The following is a 24,145-nucleotide window of genomic DNA, read 5'->3' on the forward strand; positions in this document are numbered from 1 at the left end:
ACCCTCCTTGGATGCGTCCGTGAACAGCAGCATCTCTGGAGGGTCGACTGCGATGGGCATTCCTTTGAGGGTGTTTGCCCTGTCGTGCCACCACTTCAGAACTTCCTTCGTCTCCGGGAACACCTATCTTGTGCGGGGAGTCCCCCTGGTTCCAGAGCTCCTTCAGATTCCATTGAACGCCCCTGAGTTTGAGCCTCCCCTAGGGGACCAACTTCTCCAATGACACGAGGTGGTCTATCAATCTTTGCCAGTCCTTGGCTCTCCTGGGCTGGCCCGTTAGGAAGGGCCGGAGTATCTGATCTAGGTTGTCTAGCCTCTCCGAGGAGGGGAAGGCTCTCGCCAACTGGGAGTCTAGAACCATCCCTAGGTAGGTCATCCTGGTGGAGGGTATCAGCTGTGACTTTTCCAGGTTGACGGTGATACCCAAGACACCGCAGAACCGCAGAAGCTTCACGCCTTGCTCCCTCAGTGCTCCCTCTGAGGATGAAAGCAACCACCAGTCGTCTAGGTACCGAATCAGGTGGATGCCCTGTTCGTGTGCCCAGGCTGAGACTGTTGCGAAGACCCTCGTGAAGACTTGAGGAGCTGTCGACAGTCCGAAGCAGAGGGTTCTGAATTGTAACGTCTGGGTACCCCATTTTACTCGTAGGAACTTCCTGCTGGAGGCGTGGACAGGGATCTGAAAGTAGGCATCCTTGAGATCTATGGACATCATGAAGTCCTCTTCTCTCAAGGCCGTCAAGACCAACTTCGGGGTGTCCATCTTGAAGTCGGTCTTGCACACGAACTTGTTGAGGGCCGAGAGATCTATGACCGGTCTCCAACCCCCTATCGCTTTCTCCACCAGGAAGAGTCTGCTGTAGAACCCCGGTCCTGGATTCTTGACTGGCTCTACCGCCCCTTTGGCAAGCATGGCCGATACTTCCTCCTGCAGTGCAGTTCTTCTCAAGGGGTCCTTGGGCGCCAACCATTCCGCCTGTTGGTCTGGGATCAGAGGGGGCGGTTCCGCTAGGAAGGGCAACCTGTACCCTTCCTTCAGTACTGCTACGGTCCACGGGTCCGCTCCGTGGTCCCGCCAAGCTTGCCAAGAGTGTTTGAGGAATCCCCCTACCTGAGGCTTCGGCAGGAGTAGGGGGCCTCCCTTCCTATCTCCTTCTAGAGGTGCGGCTGGAACGCCCTCTCCTGGAGTTAGAATAGGTTGGCATGAAGTTCGACTGTGGGGCTGAAGTACCCCTACGGGAGGGCTGCGAGGTCTGGTGCCAAGACACCGACGGGGAGTCCCTTCTAGGCTGGACCGGCGAAGCGCGGGATGGGTGAGGGACATCTGAAGAGGATCTCCTGTGGGCTGCTCGTCTTGCAGGGGGGGTCTGGGATCTCCCGCTTCCTTAAGCTTCCTGACCCTCTCCATAGTCTCCTCTACTGCCTTCAGGGGGAACACCGACTCGCCCCAAAGAGGGGAGTTCCTCAAGGCTCTCACCTCTCGATCAGATAATCTCCTAACCAGCTTGCTCAGGACTGTGTCCCTCTTCCGCAGGACCCAGTTGGCTGCTTGAGAGAGGGACTGGTATGAGAGGAACTTGAGTGCTTTCCCACTTGAACTAATCAGTTCCCTCAGCAAGGACTGATTCTCGGGGACAGAGAGGTCGTGAGATGCCTGGAATCCCACCAACGTGCAGGCCCACCAGTCCAACCATGAAGACACGTAAACTAGATCCAAGGCCATATCCTCCATCATGGAGGTTTCCGCCGGGGAAAAACACACCGGAGCGGAGGATGCCCTATCTTCAGCTGCTCCTTGGTTCAGGATAGCAATCCCTGGCTCAACCGTACAGAGACCTCCGCGGCGCCCCTCCGGGAGATAAAAGCGTTTCTGCGTTTTAAGTCTCTGGAGGAGTTTGGAGGCGCTCTGATTCCTGGGGGCGTCCGCCTGGCTGGCTATGAAACTATCTATGTGATCCATACCCAGCTTAATGTCCCTTGCCAGGGGAAGAGCCAGAGAAGGCTTCTGATGCACTGGATTATCTACTAGCCTGCTAAGTCCGGAGAGCCAGGCTTGTTCTGCAGAGGGTTTCAGCTCATCCAACCTATGATACCGCCTGATGAGGGCCAAGACCTTCCTATAGGTGGAGAATTCGTCCGTCGAGCATTCTCCCCCCTTCTACGAGGCCTTCGGCTATCTGGTCCTCCGCCTGAGCAGCCACGTAGATGACGGAGGGTTCCGTGTGAGGGGGAAGCATCTTCCTCTCGTGCCGAGCCATTGGCGGGTCGACTCGCTGAACGGGTGGTTCCGCTGGGACGGGAGTAGCCGTCATGGGTCTAATCCCTCCTGCGGAGTTCCATGGAGCTGCGGGCTTCCCCGTGCCAGCTGGCTGGTTCTGTCGTTCAGGGAAGGCCGACGAAGGGCCGGAGGCCGGGACAAAGCTGCCAGGCCGAAGGGGCGGCTCTCTCCGCTAGGCGGATAAAGCCAGAACCTTCGCGGACTAATGCTTGTCAACTGAGACCTGGTGCGACGACCTCCGTCGATGATCGGGTCTGCTGGAGGAGCCGTGCCGCGAGGGTGGCGAAGGAGCTCTAGGGAGCCAGCCAGAGGTACTCGGGGCTGCTGAAGCTCTTAGGAGGGGGCTACGGGGGATGGTGACTCGCACCCATTCACCTTTCGACGAACGGCTCCTCTTGTGCTTTCTCCTGGGGGATCTGGAACGTCTCCTGGCGTGGCGTGATCGGGAACGGGACCTCTCCCGTCTCCTCCTCGAGTCCCTCGGGCCTTCGTCCTCCGAGGAGAAAGAGTCCGACCCGAAGGAGACCAATGACTGGTAGGAACGCGAATCTGCTGAGTTGTCCGAATCGTCTCGAGTTGCTGGTGGATCTTCGTGCCGGTCCGCTGGCGAAGAAGGTTGAAAAAAGACGGGCGGGAGCGTTGCCGACGGCACCGGGGGAGAGCGAGGCACCTTCTTGCTGACGAACCAGGTGTCGAACTACTCCTCCAGTCTCATGGGCGACCTGAAGGGCGTCCTCGGCGGCGCCCATGCGACGGGGTCTGAACTCGGTGAATCTTCCTTCTCAGCGTCTCCCCCGGTCGCTGACGAACCTGAAACACAGACCCAAGATGCGGGGGAAGAGGCTGCAGCGGGCTTCCCTCACATCGGATCGTCGGTAGAGACGGGCCCTGCTGGCACCAGGACCTCGTCTCCCGAACACACTCCCGTCCCTCCCTCAGGCCCCCCACTTGCCTGAACCGACACAATATCCCCACCAACAGACATCACAGACTCCTGGGAAAGAGCAATGGGCCGCTTCCCTGCAACGGACTTACCTCGTCCCCTACTCTGGGTAGGGGAAGGTGGCAGAGAACTCCTCTCCGAAGAGGCATCAGGCAACGCTAGGGGCGAGGCAATTCTGGACTTCTTCGGCGATCTCTTGGTAGCCTTCTTCTTCTTAGTGCCGTAGCGTACCCACTGGATTTCGTTCCAGGACTCGCACTCCGGACACGTGGCTGTAGAGGAACAAACACTGCCCCTACACGACGAACACAAAGAGTGGGGATCGACTTCCAGCTTGGAGAGAAAGGCCCCACAAGAATTACCGGCCATAGGCCCAGGGCAACGGCGGGGATGCTCCATAACGAAACACTAAAGCACCAATCGACACAGGGACACAGAGGGAAAGGTAGGATAAGGTAAGGTTTGAACACAAGGGGACCACGAGGGGACCAGGTGGGTACCGCGTGAGACACAAAGGGTCGCACTGGGTGAAGAGAGCGTGGCGAGATGTAATCACGTCGCAACCAGAAAACTTACTGGGGGTCAAGACCTGAACGAGCACACTCTCTGACCCCGGGTCGCCTCATGGCGCGTATTCCTCCGCCAGAGGTTCCCCTGCATAGAAAGCGGAGATAGGGTAAACTACACAAAATTCTGGTCGGTTGGGAGGAGATCCCAGATACTCCTAAGAAAGTAGTTCGAAGTAAGTACTCCGTGTTAGAACAAACTCCGTTTTTATGAATAGTACTTACCTGGCAGTTATTTATATACAGTGAACCCTCGCTACTTCGCGGTTCGACAATCGCGGATTCACCACTTCGCGGGGTTTTCCCATAACCCATATATATATACATATCGCGGATTTTCCGGAAAATTCGAAAATACCGCGAAATCTGAAGACAACCAAATACGATATTTTGTTACCTGTAATTCCATTAATACTGTAATTAGTAATATCTGTTCTTACTGATTGTTCATTGCATTACATATGATATATAATTCAGCACAGAAAGAAATAAAACACGAAAAGAGAATGTGATCATACGATAATTCAGTACTGTATACAGTACGTAGTAAAATTAAATCGAACATGAAACGCAAATCAGATGCAGTCATACCATATTAGAATGGTGTAAGGCTGCTGTTGGCTACTACTGTACTACAAATGTAATGGATGTGCTTCTTTTCCATGAATCTTTTGTATGTATACGTACGTAGTACTGCATCCAATAATATTCTTTGTTGCAAAAATCACATTTCGAATAAGCGTACGAGAGAGAGAGAGAGAGAGAGAGAGAGAGAGAGAGAGAGAGAGAGAGAGAGAGAGAGAGAGAGAGAGAGAGGCGTAAAATAGCGTACGTAAAGCTGTATTATTATTATTGTTATTATTATTGTTATTATTAATATTATTGTTGTTGTTGTTAATAAAATTATTATTGTTATTATTATTATCATTATTATTATTATTACAGTACTGTACTGTATTATTATCATTATTTATTATTATTACGGTATTTACTTAATCTACGTACGTTCGGTATGCGCGGGGCATCTTCTATGAGTTGGTAACCTACGCATCATAGTACTGTAAGACGGGTTGTGATTGGTTCAAGCGCTGATAGATGACGAATCAGAACTCAAGTTTTGTTATCTAGCCTGTGATTGGTGTTTTGCCATCATCTCCTACCCGCAGCATCTAAGTTCTCGCGGGGCTGGATCGTCCACTCTCTGTTACCGCGTATCGCTGAGTAGACGTTCTTAAGTTTGTGAATCTGTGCTGTGTGCGACTTTTTTAAGTTGAACTTTTTGTTACTGTAAATCCTACTGTAATGGCTCCCAAGCGTTCTGCTTCTCTTAAGGCTGGTAGTGAGCCTAAACTCCACCGAAGGATGATGACGATAGCTGAGAAGGTTACGCTTCTCGACATGTTAAAAGATGGTAGAAGTTACGCGGCCGCCGGCCGCCATTTTGGCATCAACGAATCTACTGTTCGCTATATCAAGAAGGACGAGGCGAACATTAGAAAGACGGCTGCAATCACCTTTAGCAGATCAGCGAAGCAAGTCGTTACAACGCGTAATAAAACGATCGTACGCATGGAAGGTGCTTTAGCTGTGTGGATTGCCGACTGCCGGAAGAAGAACATAGCCTTGGATACGAACACCATCCAAACAAAGGCTTTGAGCTTATATGAGAATTTTGCTGCAAAGGAACCTAAAGACGACGACGGCAACCATGCTGAAGATGATGATGATGCAGATGATCCTCAACCAGGGACATCCACTGATTCCCAGCCTCAGAAACGTTTTTCCGCCAGAAAAGGATGGTTCCGAAGTTTCAGAAACGCTTCGCCCTGAAAAGCGTTTCCCTGCATGGGGAGTCTGCTTCCGCTGACACTGCCGCTGCTGAAACTTACGTGAACCAGACGTTCAAGAATATTATCGCCGAAGGTGGATACAAGCCGGAACAAGTCTTTAATATGGATGAGACCGGCTTGTTTTGGAAGAGAATGCCATCGCGAACTTTCCTGTTCAAAGAGGAAGCCAAAGCCTCTGGCTTTAAAGCATTCAAGGATCGCGTTACCCTCGTGATGTGTGGCAATGCTGCTGGATTTTTGCTAAAGCCGGGGCTTATTTATAAGTCGAAAAATCCTCGCGCTTTGAAAAATAGAAATAAGAATCTCCTTCCCGTGTACTGGATGCATAATCAAAAAGCATGGATTACGAAGATGCTGACCTCCAACTGGTTCCATCAGTGTTTTATCCCGCAAGTCAGCAAATATCTCTTAGAGAAGGGCTTGCCATTCAAGATCCTTCTCCTTATGGATAACGCTGGTGGACACGCAACTGACCTGTCGCATGAGGGCATTCAGGTTGAGTTCCTGCCACCCAACACGTCATTAATTCAACCGATGGACCAGGGGGTTATCAGGGCGTTCAAGGCCCTCTACACGAAGAACACCTTGGCGGACCTCGTTGCGTGTGTGGATGCTGCCCAAGATGATGAGGATGAAGATTTTAACTTGAAGGCGTACTGGCGGCAGTACACCATAGCCACGTGCCTGCAGAATATTCAGAAGGCACTTCAAGAGATGAAACCTGCAACCGTGAATGCGAGCTGGAAGAAGTTGTGGCCCGATATTGTTTACGACGACAAGGGATTTACTCCGTCGGAAATCCAACACTCTGCAATACGCAAATCTGTGCAGTTGGCTGCCATAATTGGAGGTGACGGGTTTGGCGACATGACGACTGAAGACGTCGACGAGTTGTTGGACTGCCATTCCCAGCCCCTAACTGACGCAGACCTCGAAGACCTGACGAAATCGGCAAGTGAAGAAGAGAGTGATACCCAGGAAGAGACCCAAGAAAATGTCGAAGAAACGGGCTTAACATTAGAACGGCTTGCCAAGGCCTGCAACCATGCGAAGGAGTTGAAAGAAATGTTGCAAGAGTGGGACGAGGATATGGTTCGCTCGATGCAATTCTGCAACAAGATCGATGAAGACATGACTCCCTACAAAATGCTCTTGGATCGAAAAAAGAAGCAGCGGCAACAACTTCCGATCACAATGTTCTTCCAGCCTCGCAAAAAAGAGCCAGTTCCTCCTGCTAGTACACCTTCGGAAGAAATTGAAGAAGTTGAAGAGGTGTCCCAGGAAAAGACACCTCCGTCTGAAGAGACGTAAAATACTACCTGGCTGCACAGTAGAACACATCATCAGCTTCATCATCATCATTTCTACTGTGCAGCAAATTCATCGCCATCATCATTCAAGTTTTTCTTCAACTTCTTTCGTAGTGAGTACAGTAACAATCTTTATTTTTTACTTTAATATTCTTACTGTACATTCTAAAACTGTATTTGTGCCTGTTTTATAGTTTAGTACTGTATGTACTGTATGCATTAAGTTAAAGGGAAGGTTTTAAAAGTCTACATGCTGTAACCTATCATATTTTTTTTGTTTAAAATTTACATTTACGTACGTAAAACAATCTCTCTCTCTCTCTCTCTCTCTCTCTCTCTCTCTCTCTCTCTCTCTCTCTCTCTCTCTCTCTCTCTCTCTCTCTCTCTCTCTCTCTCTCTCGTAAATTGTTTTCCTGCTTTGCTACGTACAATACTGTATGTGCTCTACAGTACTGTATGATTTTATATAGATACGGTAAATTATATTTGTAAGGTAACATATTTTGTAAATGCTTTTACTGTAAATACTGTATGTACTGTATCATTATTTATCACTATCATCATGCGCGTTAAATGCCTTGTTTGTTCTGAGCGTGGTTGTTTACTGAGCGTACAGTACTTTATGACGCCGTCGTTTCAGGCGGCGTCATAAAGAAAAACATTTCATTTGGAAGTCCTAAGAAAAATACGTAAACTAAAACATTGGTAATAAAAAAATCAACATACAGTACTGTATAATCAATATAATCGATGCAAAAACTAACCTATACATATATGTGTACACTAAATGAGTTTGTTTCTTCATTATGATCAGAGATGAACGTAAACAAAACATTGGTTGCCATTTTTTATCGTGCTTTTTAGGTGTTTAGGAAACGCATGATATAAAATCGCCTTTAATATTTGTGCCTGTTTTAGTTTAGGGTGCTGTAGTACATGCATTAAGTGTTCTGTACATTAAAGGGTGGTTTGTTAACAGTACTACGTACAAGGGAAGGTTTTAAAAGTCCGAATATACATGTTAAATAAATAGGTAAATATGTCACTACTTCGCGGATTTTCACCTATCGCGGCCGCGTCTGGAACCTATCTACCGCGATAAACGAGGGTTCACTGTATAGCTGATTCACACATTTGGAGGGAAACAGACAGTAAACATCGTTGGGGGAAACAAAAAAAAAGAGTTGTAGGAGAAAAAACACCTTGATTCCTTAACTGCTAAGGTAGCTGACTTCAAAGGTTACTGCCTCTAGAGTCGATTTCCCTTAGGAGTGTTCAGCCAGGAGTAGACCTGTTATGCTGCAAACAACTCAATCGAGTCTGTCAAAGGGGTAAGACCAACAACTTGACTAGACTTCAGAAACTACCTTTGCCCCATATAATGAAAAACTGTAACCTTACTAAAACTAACCACCTAACCTTGCAGAATAGATATAAACTATCTATCTAGACTGAGGGAACCGTACCACAAGACGAAGTCCTCAGACAACCATAAAAACACAAACCTCATACATGCATACAAACTAAGGTTGAGTGGGGGTAGTAACTCCTTTGCCTAATACAGAAGCCGCAGCTACGTATGGGCCCAAGGTATAACACTTGTCATAGTCTACTCTCACCTCTCTGAGGTAATGAGAAGCGAAGACAGAGTTGCTCCTCCAGAATGTTGCGTCCATGATTTGCCTAACTACTGACATATTTTTCTGATATGCCAGTGAGGTAGCAATGGCTCTCACTTCGTGCGCCCGTACTTTCAACAGGGCGAAGTGTTACTCCTCACATAAAGAGTTGGGCTTCCCTAATAGTTTCCCTCAGGAAAAAGGACAAAGCATTCTTTGACAGGGGTCTTTGTGGATCCTTCACTGAACACCATAACGAGCTGGATGCACCTCTCACGTAGTTAGTGTTAGCCAAATAAGCTTTGAGGGCCCTAACTGGGCAGAGGAGTCTTTCCTGCTCTTGACCCACTAGGTTCGTGAGGTTAGGGACCTCAAACGTCCTAGGCCAGGGTTTCGAAAGGTTCTCGTTCTTGGCGAGAAAGTCGAACCTTAAGGCACGAACTGCTCCATCCTAATTGAAGCCTACCCGCTTCTCAATCGCCTGGACCTCGCTGACCCTTTTGGCAATCGCTAGAGTCATAAGGAAGAGGGTTTTCTTCGTTACATCTCGAAGAGAGGCTTGCGAGATAGGTTCAAATTTCTTGGAGCACAGAAACTTAAACACCACATCCAGGTTCCAAGATGGGGGTCTTAATTGTACCTGTTTCGTCGTCTCAAAAGACCTAATGAGGTCCTGCAAATCTTTATTTTGGGACAACTCTAGGCCTCTATGCCTAAAGACAGTTGAGAGCATACTCCTGTATCCTTTGATGGTAGATACAGCCAGCTTAGCATCCTGTCTGAGGTACAATAAAAAGTCTGCAATCTGGCTCAGAGAGGTAGTGGTTGAGGAAATCTTGTGCCGCCTGCACCAAGCTCTAAAGGTCTCCCACTTAGATTGGTAGACTCTTTGTGAAGAGATCCTACTTGCTTTGGCAATAGCTTTCGTCGCTTGTGCCGAAAAGCCTCGAGATCTGACAGCGAGGGGGTTTTGATGATACCTCTCGAAGTGGGGCTGTCTGAGAAGATCTGGACTTGCCGCGAGTCTTCTTAGGAAGTCCATCAGCATGCCCACCACTTCCGTGAACCATTCCCTTACAGGCCACAATGGAGCCAATAGGATCATTCGTCCCGAATCGAGGAGAGCGAATTTCCTGATGACCAGGTTGATGATCTTGAACGGGGGAAATGCATACATGTCCATCCCCGTCCAATCCATCAAAAAGGCATCCACTGCTACCGCTTCCTCGTCCGGGACTAGGGAGCAGTAGTTGGGGATCCTCTTGTTCAAGTTGGAAGCAAAAAGGTCTATTACAGGTCTGCCCCACAACTTCCAGAGGCTCTGACAGACTTGCGGGTTGAGAGTCCATTCTGTGGGAAGAACTTGTCCCTTCCTGCTGAGCATGTCTGCCCTGATGTTTCTTTGCCCTTGAACAAACCTCGTCAACAGCTGAGTCCTGTTCTCGCTCGCCAAAATAAGAAGCTCTCTTGCTGTTCTGAACAGAGAGAGGGAGTGAGTTCCCCCTTGTTTCCTGATGTATGCGAGAGCTGTGGTGTTGTCTGAGTTGATCTCCACAGTCTTCCCTGACACCGAGGTTTCGAAGGCCTTTAGCCCCAACAGAATGGCCATCAACTCCTTCCTGTTGATATGCCAACTGACCCGACTTCCTTCCCAAATGCCTGAGACCTCCTTGTTCCCTTACTGTCACTCCCCAGCCTGACTCCGACGCATCTGAGAATAACCTTAGCGAGCGCTTTCCTGGCAGAAATTGAAAGCTTCATTTTGATGAAGGCCAAATGCTTCGTAGCCTTCTTCCTGGTGAATTGTGACTGAGGAGAACGAGGAGCCGAAGGTTGGAATTCTTCCCCATATAGTTCCAAAAGGGAGTGAGACAGAACCTTATAGTCGATAGCAGAGTCGGTAGGTTTCTCTTCCTCTTCCGATACATCATCGAGGTCCTGATCAGGGTCTACATCTTGAAGAAGGGGGCTGCAAGCAGCCTTGCACCAAGAGCTGCTTGCGTCCTGGCGCCGAGCGTAGGTGTCGTCCTGGCGCCTAGTGAAGGAAGCGTCCTGGTGGCGAGAAGAGGTATCGTCCTGGTGGCGAGAAGAGGTATCGTCCTGTTGACGAGAAGCGGTGGCGAGAAGAGGTATCGTCCTGTTGACGAGAAGCGGGTGGCGAGAAGAGGTATCGTCCTGTTGACGAGAAGCGGTATCGTCCTGAGAAGGCAGGCTGCATTCATCCTGATAAGGCAGGCAGCATTTGTCCTGCTGCCTAAACCGCGAGGCGGAATTGTCCTCGAGCTTCGAGCGAGAGGCGGAATTGACCTCGAGCTTCGAGCGAGAGGCGGAATCGTCCTGGCGCCGAGGGCGAGAGGCAGTATCGTCCTGGCGCCGAGAGCAAGAGGAAGTAACGTCCTGGCGTCGAGCCGATGAAGAGGGTGCGCGGTGTCGTACGGCCGACGAAGTGTGTAGAGGTTCCCTTGGAGAGGCACTTCGTTCCCTCCTAGAAGAAGATCTCTTAACCGGCAAAGAGACATCCTTATGTCTGTCGGACTGGGAAGGAGGGCGGCTGAAAGCTTGCACTAGCGATGAAAGCTGTTCCTGCATAACAGCCATGAAAGCTTTAGCGACTTCTGCTGGTTCTCGCGGTTCCGAAGGAGGCGGCTGTTTGGGAGTGCTGGTAGCAGAAGCAGGAATTTTAGCAGGCTTAACTGGGCTAAGGACTCTCGGTTTCGTCCTCTTAGCAGGAACAACATCGAAGTCGTCCTCAGAAGGTTCAGATTCTCGGCTACTCGAACTGGGAGAGGGAGAGCGAGACTGCACATCCCGGTCCCAGCTTCTCTTCGTCGGTCTTGACGATTCGTATTGCCACTTGCGTCTGGGAGAAGGATCAGGTGAAGACATTAACGTATCCGATATGCCTTTTCTACGGCGGTCAAGAGCAGCCTGGGAGGTCGCAACAGGACTGTCTGAGGAGACGACTGACCGAGGATAAACACCTCTCACCCCCTTCCGGCTGTCGACGTACCTTCTCCCTTGGTCCTGGGAGCTTGGTAGAGGTCTAGACCTAGAGGTATGACAGGTTCGATCAGCCACCACCTCCACTGCACTTTCACAAGCACTAATACCACTTTCACCCTTACCTTTAAAGGCCGCAAGTTGTGCTTTAATGGCCTCCAACTCAGCAGGCATCCTGGCATACCGAGGGTCATTCGCAGGCGCAGATCCTGTAGAAGGGGCAGGAGTTACTACCTCAGAGGAAGAAACAACTTCCAAAGAGGAAACAATTAAAGGGTCAATAGAAATATCTAAACTAGCTTCAATAGCAGACTTTGACTTTGATTTAGCTCTCCTAACTCTATCGAGTTCTAGTTTGCGCACATAGCGCTTCATAGCTAACCAATCATCTTCATTTAAACCCTCGCATTCCTTGCACCTATTATCTAGTGCACATTCAAACCCCCTGCAACCCATACAAACTGTGTGAGGGTCAACCGACACTTTCGATAACCTCACCTTGCATACATCACTCGCACATACACGAATATGAAGCTTTTCACTCATGATAAACATGACAAATTCGTAGATAATATGTTATTTTCATTAGTAAAATAAATTTTTGAATATACTTACCCGATGATCATATAGCTGTCAGCTCTGCTGCCTGACAGAAAAACCTACGGGCGGAATACGCCAGCGATCGCTATACAGGTGGGGGTGTACATCAACAGCGCCATCTGTCAAGTAGGTACTCAAGTACTCGATGTCAACACAGAACCAATTTTCTCCTCTGTCCACTGGGTCTCTATTGGGGAGGATGGGTGGGTCCTTTAATTTATGATCATCGGGTAAGTATATTCAAAAATTTATTTTATTATAAAAATAACATTTTTCAATATTAAACTTACCCGATGATCATATAGCTGATTCACACCCAGGGGGGTGGGTAGAGACCAGCATTACATGTTGACATTATTATGAGCTAAGTATTCCGTATTTCATTTTAGCAGTTATTCAAAAAAACAAACATAAAATAAATAAGTACCTGGTAAGGAAGTCGACTTGAACTATTACTCTGCCTTTTTAAGTACGTCTTCCTTACTGAGCCTCGCGATCCTCATAGGATGCTGAGCGACTCCTAGGAGCTGAAGTATGAAGGGTTGCAACCCATACTAAAGGTCCTCATCAAAACCTCTAATCTAGGCGCTTCTCAAGAAATGACTTTGACCACCCGCCAAATCAAGTAGGATGCGAAAGGCTTCTTAGCCTTCCGGACAACCCAAAAACAATAATAAAACATTTCAAGAGAAAGATTAAAAAGGTTATGGAATTAGGGAATTGTAGTGGTGGAGCCCTCACCACTACTGCACTCGTTGCTACGAATGGTCCCAGAGTGTAGCAGTTCTCGTAAAGAGACTGGACATTCTTAAGATAAAAGACCCGAACACTGATTTGCTTTTCCAATAGGTTGCGTCGAATATACTTTGCAGAGATCTATTTTGTTTAAAGGCCACGGAAGTTGCGACAGCTCTAACTTCGTGTGTCCTTACCTTCAGCAAAGCTTGGTCTTCCTCATTCAGATGGGAATGAGCTTCTCGTATTAACGGTCTGATAAAATAGGATAAAGAATTCTCTGACATAGGCAAAGATGGATTCTTAACTGAACACCATAAAGCTTCAGACGGGCCTCGTAAAGGTTTTTAAATAGAACTTAAGAGCTCTTACAGGACATAATACTCTTTCTAGTTCATTTCCAACCATACGATAAGTTTGGAATATCGAACGATATTGGTCAAGGCCGAGAAGGTAGCTCGTGTTTGGCTAGAAAACCAAGTTGTAGAACATGTAGCCGTTTCGGATGAGAATCCGATGTTCTTGCTGAAGGCATGAATCTCACTGACTCTTTTAGCTGTGGTTAAGCATATCAGGAAAAGAGTCTTAAAGGTGAGATCTTTCAGGGAGGCTGATTGAAGCGGTTCGAACCTGTCTGACATAAGGAATCTTAGTACCACGTCTAAATTCCAACCAGGTGTAACCAAACGACGCTCCTTCGTGGTCTCAAAAGACTTAAGGAGGTCTTGTAGATCTTTATTGTTGGAAAGATCTAAGCCTCTGAGACGGAAGACTGATGCCAACATGCTTCTGTAACCCTTGATAGTGGGAGCTGAAAGAGATCGTTCTTTCCTCAGATATAAGAGAAAGTCAGCTATTTGAGTTACAGAGGTACTGGTCGAGGATACGGATACTGACTTGCACCAGTTTCGGAAGATTTCCCACTTCGATTGGTAGATTCTAAGGGTGGATGTTCTCCTTGCTCTAGCAAACGCTCTGGTTGCCTCCTTCGAAAAGCCTCTAGCTCTCGAGAGTCTTTCGATAGTCTGAAGGCAGTCAGACGAAGAGCGTGGAGGCCTTGGTGTACCTTCTTTACGCGTGGCTGACGTAGAAGGTCCACCCTTAGGGGAAGTGTTCTGGGAACGTCTACTAGCCATCGAAGTACCTCGGTGAGTTATTCTCTCGCGGGCCAGAGGGAAGCAACTAGCGTCAACCTTGTCCCTTCGTGAGAGGCGAACTTCTGCAGTACCTTGTTGACAATCTTGAACGGAGGGAATGCATATAGATCTAGATGTGACCAATCTAGTAGAAAGGCATCTATATGAACTACTGCTGGGTCCGGGATAGGTGAGCAAACTATTGGGAGCCTCTTGGTCATCGAGGTTGCGAAGAGATCTATGGTTGGCTGGCCCCAGGTGGCCCAAAGTCTCTTGCATACATCCTTGTGGAGGGTCCAATCTGTTGGAATTATTTGTCCCTTCCTACTGAGACAATCTGCTATGACATTCAAGTTGCCTTGGATGAACCTCGTTACTAGTGAAAAGTCTAGACCTGTTGACTAGGTGAGGAGGTCCTTTGCGATCTCGTACCATGTCAGAGAGTAGGTCCCTCCTTGCTTGGAGATGTACGTCAAAGCCGGGTGTTGTCCGAGTTCACCTCCACCACTTTGCCTTGAAGGAGAGACCTGAAGCTTTTCCAGGTCAGACGTACTGCCAGTAGCTTCTTGCAGTTGAAATGCATTGTCCTTTGACTCGAGTTCCATAATCCCTAGCATTCCCTACCGCCTAATGTCGCACCCCAGCCTACGTCCGATGCGTCCGAGAAGAGAACGTGGTTGGGAGTCTGAACAGTCAGGGGAAAACCCTTTCTAAGGTTGATAAAGTCCTTTCACCAAGTCAGACCAGACTTATCTTTCCGGAAACCGGGATCGAGACCGCTTCTAGCGTCTTGTCCTTTTTCCAGTGAAAAGTTAGATGATACAGAAGAGGACGGAGGTGTAGTCTTCCAAGTGACACAAATTGAACCACGGATGACAGTGTCCTTACCAGACTCATCCACAGCCTGACAGGGCAGCATTCCTTCTTCAGCATCTTCTGGATGGATAGCAGGGCTGGGGGTTGATCGTCTTGTTCAGCAACGTCCTCATCAGAGGGTTCCTCATCCGAAACTGATGAGGAAACGGCAACGGAGTGGGCAACGTCTGACTCGCTGAATCCGGTCGCACTGGTGGATGCGTGACGGAGCCGGACGCAATATCATGGAACTGCTGCACAGTCTGTGAACTGTCAACCATGGGGACGCGAGGAAGTACAGCGTCAACCCGAAACTGTCTAGACTGTCTGGGTTGTGCAGTCAACACCCTACCGGGTTGCTGAGGTTGACGCACTGCGTCACAACAAGTCACCTCTGCTGGTTGTTGAACGTCTTCCTAGTGACACACTGAACGTCAACAACCACCTCCGAGCGTCGCTTAACGTCAACGTGCGACTGGCAACCCACACTGGGTCGCATCGGTGGAGGAACCACCTCAACTGGCGGACGCGAGTAGGATACCTCAGCGTCAACAGGGCGCACAACCAACCGGTAGGAAGGTTGTTGGCCAGAAGGTTCTTGTCTGTAAAAAGTCCTCTATCAAGGACACAAGCTTGGACTGCATGTCTTGCAGCAAAGCCCATTAGGGTCTACGGGAGCAGGTGTGGCAACAGACGGGGTTAGCGACTGAAGCAGAACCATTTACCATCCCTGGAAGCCTTGTTATGCTTTAATTAAAGTCCATAGGAGGCTAAGCAGCTTAAGGCTCCTCTCCAAATGACAGAGTCCTCAAAGGAATATCAGTAGGGGGGAGAACAGCACTTTCTCATCTACAGGAACCTTGTCCGAGAAAAGCTAGGTTATCTCAGTGAGGGTCTCACTGGTGCATAAGCAGCAGACCAGAAGGCAACGTTATGTAACTGCTTGACAGTCTGTGAACTGTCAAAAACTGAACTGTCAACCACAACAGGTGCGTGAGGACATACAGCACTGGTGCATTAGCAGCAGACCAGAAGGCAACGTTATGTAACTGCTTGACAGTCTGTGAACTGTCAAAAAACTGAACTGTCAACCACAACAGGTGCGTGAGGACATACAGCACTGGTGCATTAGTAGCAGACCAGAAGGCAACGTCATGTAACTGCTTGACAGTCAGTGAGCTGGCAACAACCAAAGCTGTGTGGGGAGGCCTCAACTCCTGACTGACTAGTCTGCTGCGGGCGAGTGGCGGTAACCACAGTGGGTTGCGGAGGCTGACGCACCGTGTCAAAACACGGCAGCTTAACTCCACCCTCCTGTTGTTGTGGTAGCTCACGCACGGCAACGGAGTGCTCCGTGCGTCTGTGGGAGTCAGCGTGCGTCTGTGGGAGTCAGCATGCGTCTGGCAGGGTCGACTGCGCATGGGTGGAGGAGCTCTCACAGCCGGAGTGTGGGAGCAGGCAGCCTCAGCGTCTGCTGGGCGCACAACCGTGGCAGGTTGTAGGCTAACGGGTGCAGCGCCAACCTCTCCGCAGCCGGAGTGTGGGAGCAGGCAGCCTCAGCGTGAGCTGGGCGCACAACCTTGGCAGGTTGTAGGCTAACGGGAGCAGTGTCAACCTTCTCCGCACGAAACTCCTGCATAACCGCAGCTAACTGAGTCTGCATAGACTGCAGTAAAGACCACTTAGGGTCTACAAAAGCGGCAACAGACGGAGCTACTGTCCGTTGTGACTGAGGGTCTAAAACAGCGGGTGCGGCAACAGACGGAGTTACTGCCTGTTGCGGTACCGCTTTACCTCTCTAGGAGGTGTGCAGTCATCGGAAGACTGCAGCGAGTCCGAACTGACCCAGTGGCTACACCTGGGCCGTTGGACTTGCGCAGAAGGGACCGACTTGCACTTAATAAGCTGCGAGACCTTGGTCCAAGGTTTCTTACGAGAAACCTCTTCCGCAGACGAGAAGTACTGTAAATGGGCTCTCTCGTCTTTGTGTGGGTGGGGCGATCTTGGGTAGATACGCCTGAAACCACGGAGGGAAACGTCTGTTCGTTGATCAAGGCCTGAAGAACCCATAAGTCGTTCGACATTACTTCTCCCCTGGGCTTGGGAGCTTGCAAGAGGTCCCGGACTAGGTGAACGACAGGCACGAACAGACGAACCCTCGGACGCAACACTGTAACACTTTGCGCATATCACTTTATCACTTTGATTTTCTGTTTGCACTTATTTCACTGAAATCGAAACTTTTACTGATTTCTACCTGAAACACGCAATCCTACCCTTCATTAAAAGGTAGTAATTGCGAAAACAGTCGTATAATGCAACAGAAAACATATATAAAGATAAAGAATTCAGTGGCTGGGAAAGAGACTAAACACTAGTTCAAATAAACTACGTTTACAATCTCTCACCGCACATAGCCTGGGAACAAGAATAAAACCCTAGAAACGTTTTACCTTCTTCCCCTACAGCGACTAGGGAGGAGAGTAAAACAAGAACAACGTTACCCGCTTGAACAAAACGTTTTTTCTCCTCTCTCTCCCTCCGTCTCTATCTCTCTCTTTCTCTCTAGATTTCGCACCTGAGAGAAGAGCCCAATTATATATCGTCAAAACATGATAAAAGCTAAAGGAAAAAAACTGAAAGGTTTTCCAAATAAAAAGTTCCTTTAATTTAGAATTTAAACCATTTAAGCTAAGAAAGAATGAACGAAACGCTAGAATCGGTTTACTCTTACTGCAAAGTGAAACCGTGATACACTCTCTCTCTATCGTAACGATAGAGCGCATGTTGAACGTCCTGAACGTCAACAACTGCGTAGACTAAAAAACTAAACGTTAGTTCATCTTTGAAAACAGTACGAGACTATCAAAGAAATTCTTTCATAAAACATTAAATTTAAAAGTTATAAATTCTTTAAAGGTTAAATACGATATAACGGGCTCAACGTTGATTAACTTCGGTTCCAAGTTAGGACCGCCTACTATCAGGAAAGGTCGCATATAAACAAAACATAAAAATTTATTTTTATATGTTTATAATAAATGGAAAGTTAATCGAAGAGGCCTAATAAAGGCGGAGAGATATAAAATAAAATATAGATCTAAAACGTGTTAAGCAAAATTACTAAAAACCTAAACACACTTCCGTCTAAGGGAAGGGTCGGCCATTTAAAAGTGAAAGAGAGTCCATACTCTCTTTGTCACCATAATTAAATCTATCCAAAACGAGTTCAAGTTTTGAAATGAAGATAAAACCCCTGCATAGCGAAAGCTCAAAACTGGAATAGTGTACTTCACCAAATAGTTGTGAAAACAAATCCAGTTAGTAACAGCGTATTTAGTAGGTCTTGCCAGTGGCACGACAGAGAGAAAATTGGTTCTGTGTTGACATCGAGTACTTGAGTACCTACTTGGCAGATGGCGCTGTTGATGTACACCCCCACCTGTATAGCGATCGCTGGCGTATTCCGCCCGTAGGTTTTTCTGTCGGGCAGCAGAGCTGACAGCTATATGATCATCGGGTAAGTTTAATATTGAAAATTGTATTTTTCCTAACTATACAAACCTTAGCTATTTAATAGGGGTTATTACTTTCGGTGTAGCTGAAATGACGAGCCATTAGAATTTTAATGAGGGTTTACTACCCCACCGCTAGTTAGCGGGGGGTAGAGAGGGTAGCTTGCTACCCCCCCCCCAACACACAAACACCTGTGCTTGAGCTCACTTTGCTTAGAGGTAAGACTTCAAGGGGGATAGGGCTGGTGGGCAAGTTTGATTAAATAGCTAAGGTTTGTATAGTTACGAAAAATACAAATTTTCCACGAATTTGTCATTTGTTCCGTAACTGACCTACAAACCACGCTATTTAATAGGGGTGACACACCCATTAGGAAGGGTGGAAAGTCCCGGCTAGTACTGGCTTTTGGCTTTGCCCGGGGACTCAGTATCTGAGTGTGTCAGCACTCAACAATAAAGAGTCCCTGCACTTTGCAAGAACCTTGCTACGCAAGGGCTGCGGCCTACGTAAGCTGTGTGTGAAGGTATGAAGTGTAACTCGTCCTAAGAAGTTGACCTGTAGTCCTTTAGATGGAAACTTTAGGCTAGGACTCTCCCAATACCACATCGTCAGGGTATGGGGACGTGACAGTATTAGTTTAATACTAGGAACACAAGGAAACATGGTTTACCTGCAGTGGTTCGAGGTCAGCTGTGCAGAGAACCCAGGATGCTGCTTTCCCCAAGAGAGGGGAGGATGAAGAAAAGAATAACAGCCAGACATACCTTTTCATTCATGCAGACTAAGACCAGGTATCAATGCCCTCAACCTTCTGCTACTTGTCCATTAAGGAGCCTGAGGTTTTAAACCAGCTGTTGTGCAGCCACCACAGGGCCGATAGAAAACGTATCGAGCCTCCTGTGGGTTACGTCTTGCAGGTAGTGGGCTGTGAAGGTCGTCAGACGCTTCCACACCCCAGCTTGGAGCACCTGCGTCACTGAGAAGTTTTTCTTGAAGGCCAGGGACGTAACTACGCCCCTGACGTCATGTGCTCTAGGGCGACGTGACGGAGGAGGGTCTGGATTCAGGGACAGATGGATTACCCTACGAATCCATGGCGAGATGGTGTTCTTGGTAACCCTCCTCTTAGTCCTCCCAGTGCTCACAAACAATGCCTGCACCTGGGGACGTACTGCAGCCGTTCTTTTGAGATATAGCCTCAGACTCCTTACTGGAAACAGTAGGAGATGGTTTGGGTCATCTGTTACAGAACGAAGACTCAAAATCTGGAAGGAGTCGAACCGAGGGTCCTGCACCCCCGGATTCTGAGTCTTAGCAATAAACTCAGGGACGAATTTGAATGTTAACTCCCCCCATCCCATTGAGTGGGCGATGTCATATGAGAGGCCATGAAGTTCACTGACTCGCTTGGCCGAGGCCAAAGCTAGTGGGAACATCGTCTTCCAAGTTATGTGGCGATCTGACCCCTGGCGTAATGGTTCGTAGGGAGGTCTCTTAAGAGACCTGAGAACTCGAACTACGTTCCATGGAGGAGGTCTCACTTCCGACTGAGGGCAGGTAAGTTCATAACTTTGTATGAGTAGGGAAAGTTTCAGCGAGGAAGAAATGTCCACTCCTTTGAGCCTGAAGGCTAGACTTAAGGCTGAGCGATAGCCTTTCACCGCCGAGACTGAAAGGCGCACTTCTTCCCGCAAATACACGAAGAACTCCGCTATTGCTGGAATAGTGGCATCGAGTGGAGAGATACCCCTTCCACGACACCAACCACAGAAGACTCTCCACTATGCCTGGTAGACAGATGCGGATGACTTTCGCAGATGTCCAGACATCCTGACCGCAACTTGTTGCGAAAATCCTCTCTCAGAGAGGAGATGCTGAATAGTCTCCAGGCGTGAAGTCGTAGCGAAGCTACGGCTTTGTGGAAGATGTTGGCATGTGGTTGTTTGAGTCGCTCGTGTCGCGGAGGGACTTCTCTCGGAAGTTCCGTTAGGAGTTGCAGAAGGTCCGGAAACCATTCTGCGTGATGCCATAGCGGAGCTATAAGGGTCATCGAAAGATTGACCGATATTCTGGTCTTGTTGAGCACCCTCTTCATCAGACAGAACGGGGCAAAGGCGTACACGTCGATGTTGTCCCACCATTGTTGGAAGGCATCTTGCCAGAGCACCTTGGGATCCAGGACTGGGGAGCAGTACAGCGGAAGCTTGAAGTTCAACGCTGTCGCGAACAGATCCACAGTCGGGAAACCCCACAAAGTCAGGACTTTGTTGGCTACTAGATGATCCAAAGACCACTCGGTACTCACTATCTGAGATGCTCTGCTCAGACTGTCGGCGAGTACATTCCTCTTGCCTGGAATGAAATGTGCCGATAGTGGAATCGAGTAGACTTCGGTCCATCTCAGTATCTCTACTGCGAGATGGGATAGCTGGTTTGAAAAGATACCTCCTTGCTTATTGATGTAAGCCACTACTGTGGTGTTGTCGCTCATCACCACCACAGAGTGACCTGCCAGGTATTGTTGGAACTGTTGAAGGGCCAAGAATACGGCCTTCATTTCTAGCAGATTTATATGGAGGCACTTTTCTGATTCTGACCACAGGCCTGAGGTCCTGTGTTGCAGAACGTGGGCCCCCCAACCTTTCTTTGAGGTGTCCGAAAACAGCAACAAATCTGGGGGGAGGACGGGAAGATCCACTCCTCTTCGTAGGTTCTCGTCTGCCACCCACCAATGGAGGTCCGTCCGTTCCGCAGGTCCCATAGGGATCATGACGTCGGGAATCGTGACCCTGATTCCACCGAGACTTGAGTCGCCATTGGAGGGATCTCATTCTGAGGCGACCGTTGGGAACTAGACGGGCCAATGATAAGAGGTAACCGAGGAGCCGTGACCATGATTGGGCTGGAAGTTCTTCTCGTCTGAGGAAAGGGCTTGCGACCCTCCTCAGCCTTGCTATCCAGTCGTCTGATGGGAAGGCTTTGTGGAGATTGGTGTCTATGATCATGCCTAGATATACCAGTCTTTGAGTGGGAAGCAGAGAGGACTTCTCGAGACTTACCATTATCCCCAGATGTTGGCAAAGTCCCAGAAGTTTGTCTCTGTGTCGAAGAAGGGCTGACTCCGAGTCTGCTAGGATCAGCCAGTCGTCCAGATAACGGAGGAGACGAATGCCGATCCTGTGTGCCCACGACGATATTAGGGTGAACACTCTGGTGAAAACCTGTGGTGCTGTGGAGAGACCGAAACACAGCACCTTGAACTGGTAAACCTTGTTGTCTAGGCTGAATCTTACATACTTCCTTGAAGACGGATGGACTGGGATCTGGAAGTACAGTGAACCCTCGCTACTTCGCGGTTCGACCATCGCGGATTCACCACTTCGCGGATTTTTTCCATAACCCATATATATACAGTAATATATATATATATATGTATGCATGTATTTATGTATATATGTAGGTATGTATATGTGTATACATATAAATATATATATATATACACACACACACACATATATATATATATATATATATATATATATATATATATATATATATATCTAAAGTAGGAAGATGTGATGTAGTTCTAAGGGAAAAGTATGGGAAATATGTCTGGGTAATAAGCAAAGCTCTACCTCCAGTTTATTTCTACATTATGATCAGAGATAAATGTAAACAAAACATTGGTTGCCATTTTTTATCGTGCTTTTTAGCATGTTTAGGAAATGCATGATATAAAATCACCTTTAATATTTGTGCCTGTTTTAGTTTAGGGTACTGTAGTACATGCATTAAGTGTTCTGTACATTAAAGGGTAGTTTGTTAACAGTACTACGTACAAGGGAAGGTTTTAAAAGTCTGAATATACATGTTGAATAAATAGGTAAATATGGTGTCACTACTTCGCGGATTTTCACCTATCGCGGCCGCGACTGGAACCTATCTACCGCGATAAACGAGGGTTCACTGTATGCGTCCTTCAGGTCCAGTGTACACATGAAGTCTTGCGGTTTCACTGCAAGTCTGACCGTGTCTGCGGTCTCCATGCTGAACAGAGTTTGCTTGACAAACTTGTTCAGAGCTGAGAGGTCGATGACTGGTCTCCAGCCTCCAGATGCCTTCTTTACAAGAAAGAGTCGACTGAAGAAGCCTGGAGACCCGTCGAGGACCTCTTGGAGAGCGTCCTTCTTCAACATGGTCTGGACTTCTGCTCAAAGGGCTTGACACCTTGCCGATCCCATGGCAAGGGAGCTCAACGACACTGGATCCGCTGTCAGGGGAGGTAGAGATGTTGTGAACGGAACGCGATATCCCTGACTGATTACGGAAATCGTCCAAGAATCGGCCCCGAGTTGCTGCCACCTGTTCGTGCAACTTTGTAGGCATCCCTCCACTGGTGGACATGCAGGGGGACTGCCAATCCTAGCGTTTGCGGCCTCGGCCGCTCCCTCTAGGATTCTTTCCTCCCCTAGAGGACTTTTTGCCTTTCTTGTCCTTGACAGGAAAGGGCTTAGACACTGTCGTCTTCGCTGCAGCTGCCGCTTTCGTGGTCTTGGTAGGACGTGGCTGCTGGGGTGCTGGAGGTTTATAGGGCTTCGATGTTAGAGCCCTATGTAGGAGAGAGTCCTGGTTGGACTTCCTCCACCTCTCAGCGGCCTGCTCCACATCCTTAGGCTCAAACAAGTTCTTCCCCATAATGGAAGAATGCCTAAGCCTGCTGATCTCAGTATTAGGGACCTTTTGAAGGAACCTCTCAGACACCACATCTCGACGTTTCAAGATGGTGTTAGCCCACAAGTTCGAGACTTGGTGGGCTAGAAACTCGATCGTGCGAGTGCCCAAGAGTAAAAAGGTCTCCATAGCCTTACTGGTACTCCGAACGTAACAGGATGCCTAGGGTCCCTAGCCAGATATCCAGCCACGAAAAGGCCTGCAGGGCACACTTCGCCACATTCTCCTGGCTAAGGATCTCCGTAGCCGAGAACGAGACCTGCCGGTTGGAGAGTCTGTCTAGAGGGACTCCCCTGGTAAGCTCTTCCAACGAATGGTGAAGGGGAAGAGCCGAACAAATCTCCTAAACGATGTCGAAGTACCTCCTCTGTTGGACACGCGGAGGTGGGAGGAGCTTGTTGCCAGCGCTGGATTGGCTGGAGGAGGCAAGCTCGGAGAGCTGGACTTCGACCTTGTCTCTGGCCCTCTTGACCGCTTGAGACCAGGGCAAAGCCGCACTGGCCTTCGAGGGTTATTGAGTCCCAAAGACTCGGTCCAAGACCGTGTTTTTGCCTTCACAAGGAGGAATCTCTGGATCAGCAAACCCATTGAGATTCCTCATAAGGGTCAAAACCTGCCAGAACGCATGTTCTGATTCCTTCAGCTCTCATCCTGAAGGGCTAGCAGCGAAGTCTCCTGTCCCCAAAGGCTCTTCTTGGGGGGACTCGTGGACGTTTTTCGAGAGCTTGACTGGCTCCGGTCTAAGCCTTCGACTCCCTCCAAGGAGGGATGCAAGACTCCAACAACGACGGTGGGAGGCTCTTCTCCACCCCTACCCGAGAAGACTTTCCAGCGCGAGGTGGGGTTTCCCTCATTGGTGCGATGGGGGAACGCCTCACCTCAAGTGATTCCCCTGAGGACAGGAAGTCTTCATCCGAAAGGGAGGGAGAGAAAGTCTGGAGGGGTGAGGAGGCCTTCCTCAAGGACTTACGAGGAGTCAGCTTCGCCCTCGGAGAAGTTACCACGT

General features: G+C 48.7%; 1 protein-coding gene across 2 annotated transcripts in view; it reads right to left on the bottom strand.

Annotated features, from left to right (window-relative positions):
* The window catches only part of LOC137616406 (uncharacterized), a 96,178-nt gene that overhangs the window by 55,275 nt on the left and 16,758 nt on the right, over positions 1–24,145 (bottom strand). Inside the window, exon 1 of one of the 2 annotated variants that reach the window (XM_068346130.1) lies at positions 11,692–11,771. The exons of the other annotated variant lie outside the window; for it this stretch is intronic. Within the exon in view, the coding sequence (XP_068202231.1) occupies positions 11,692–11,760 (69 nt within the window). The 5' untranslated portion in view covers positions 11,761–11,771. Of the gene's footprint in view, positions 1–11,691; positions 11,772–24,145 lie in introns of those variants that run through there. 2 annotated transcript variants of the gene reach the window in all.

Source organism: Palaemon carinicauda, chromosome 22, assembly GCF_036898095.1.
Source record: "Palaemon carinicauda isolate YSFRI2023 chromosome 22, ASM3689809v2, whole genome shotgun sequence".
Lineage (NCBI taxonomy): Eukaryota > Metazoa > Arthropoda > Malacostraca > Decapoda > Palaemonidae > Palaemon > Palaemon carinicauda.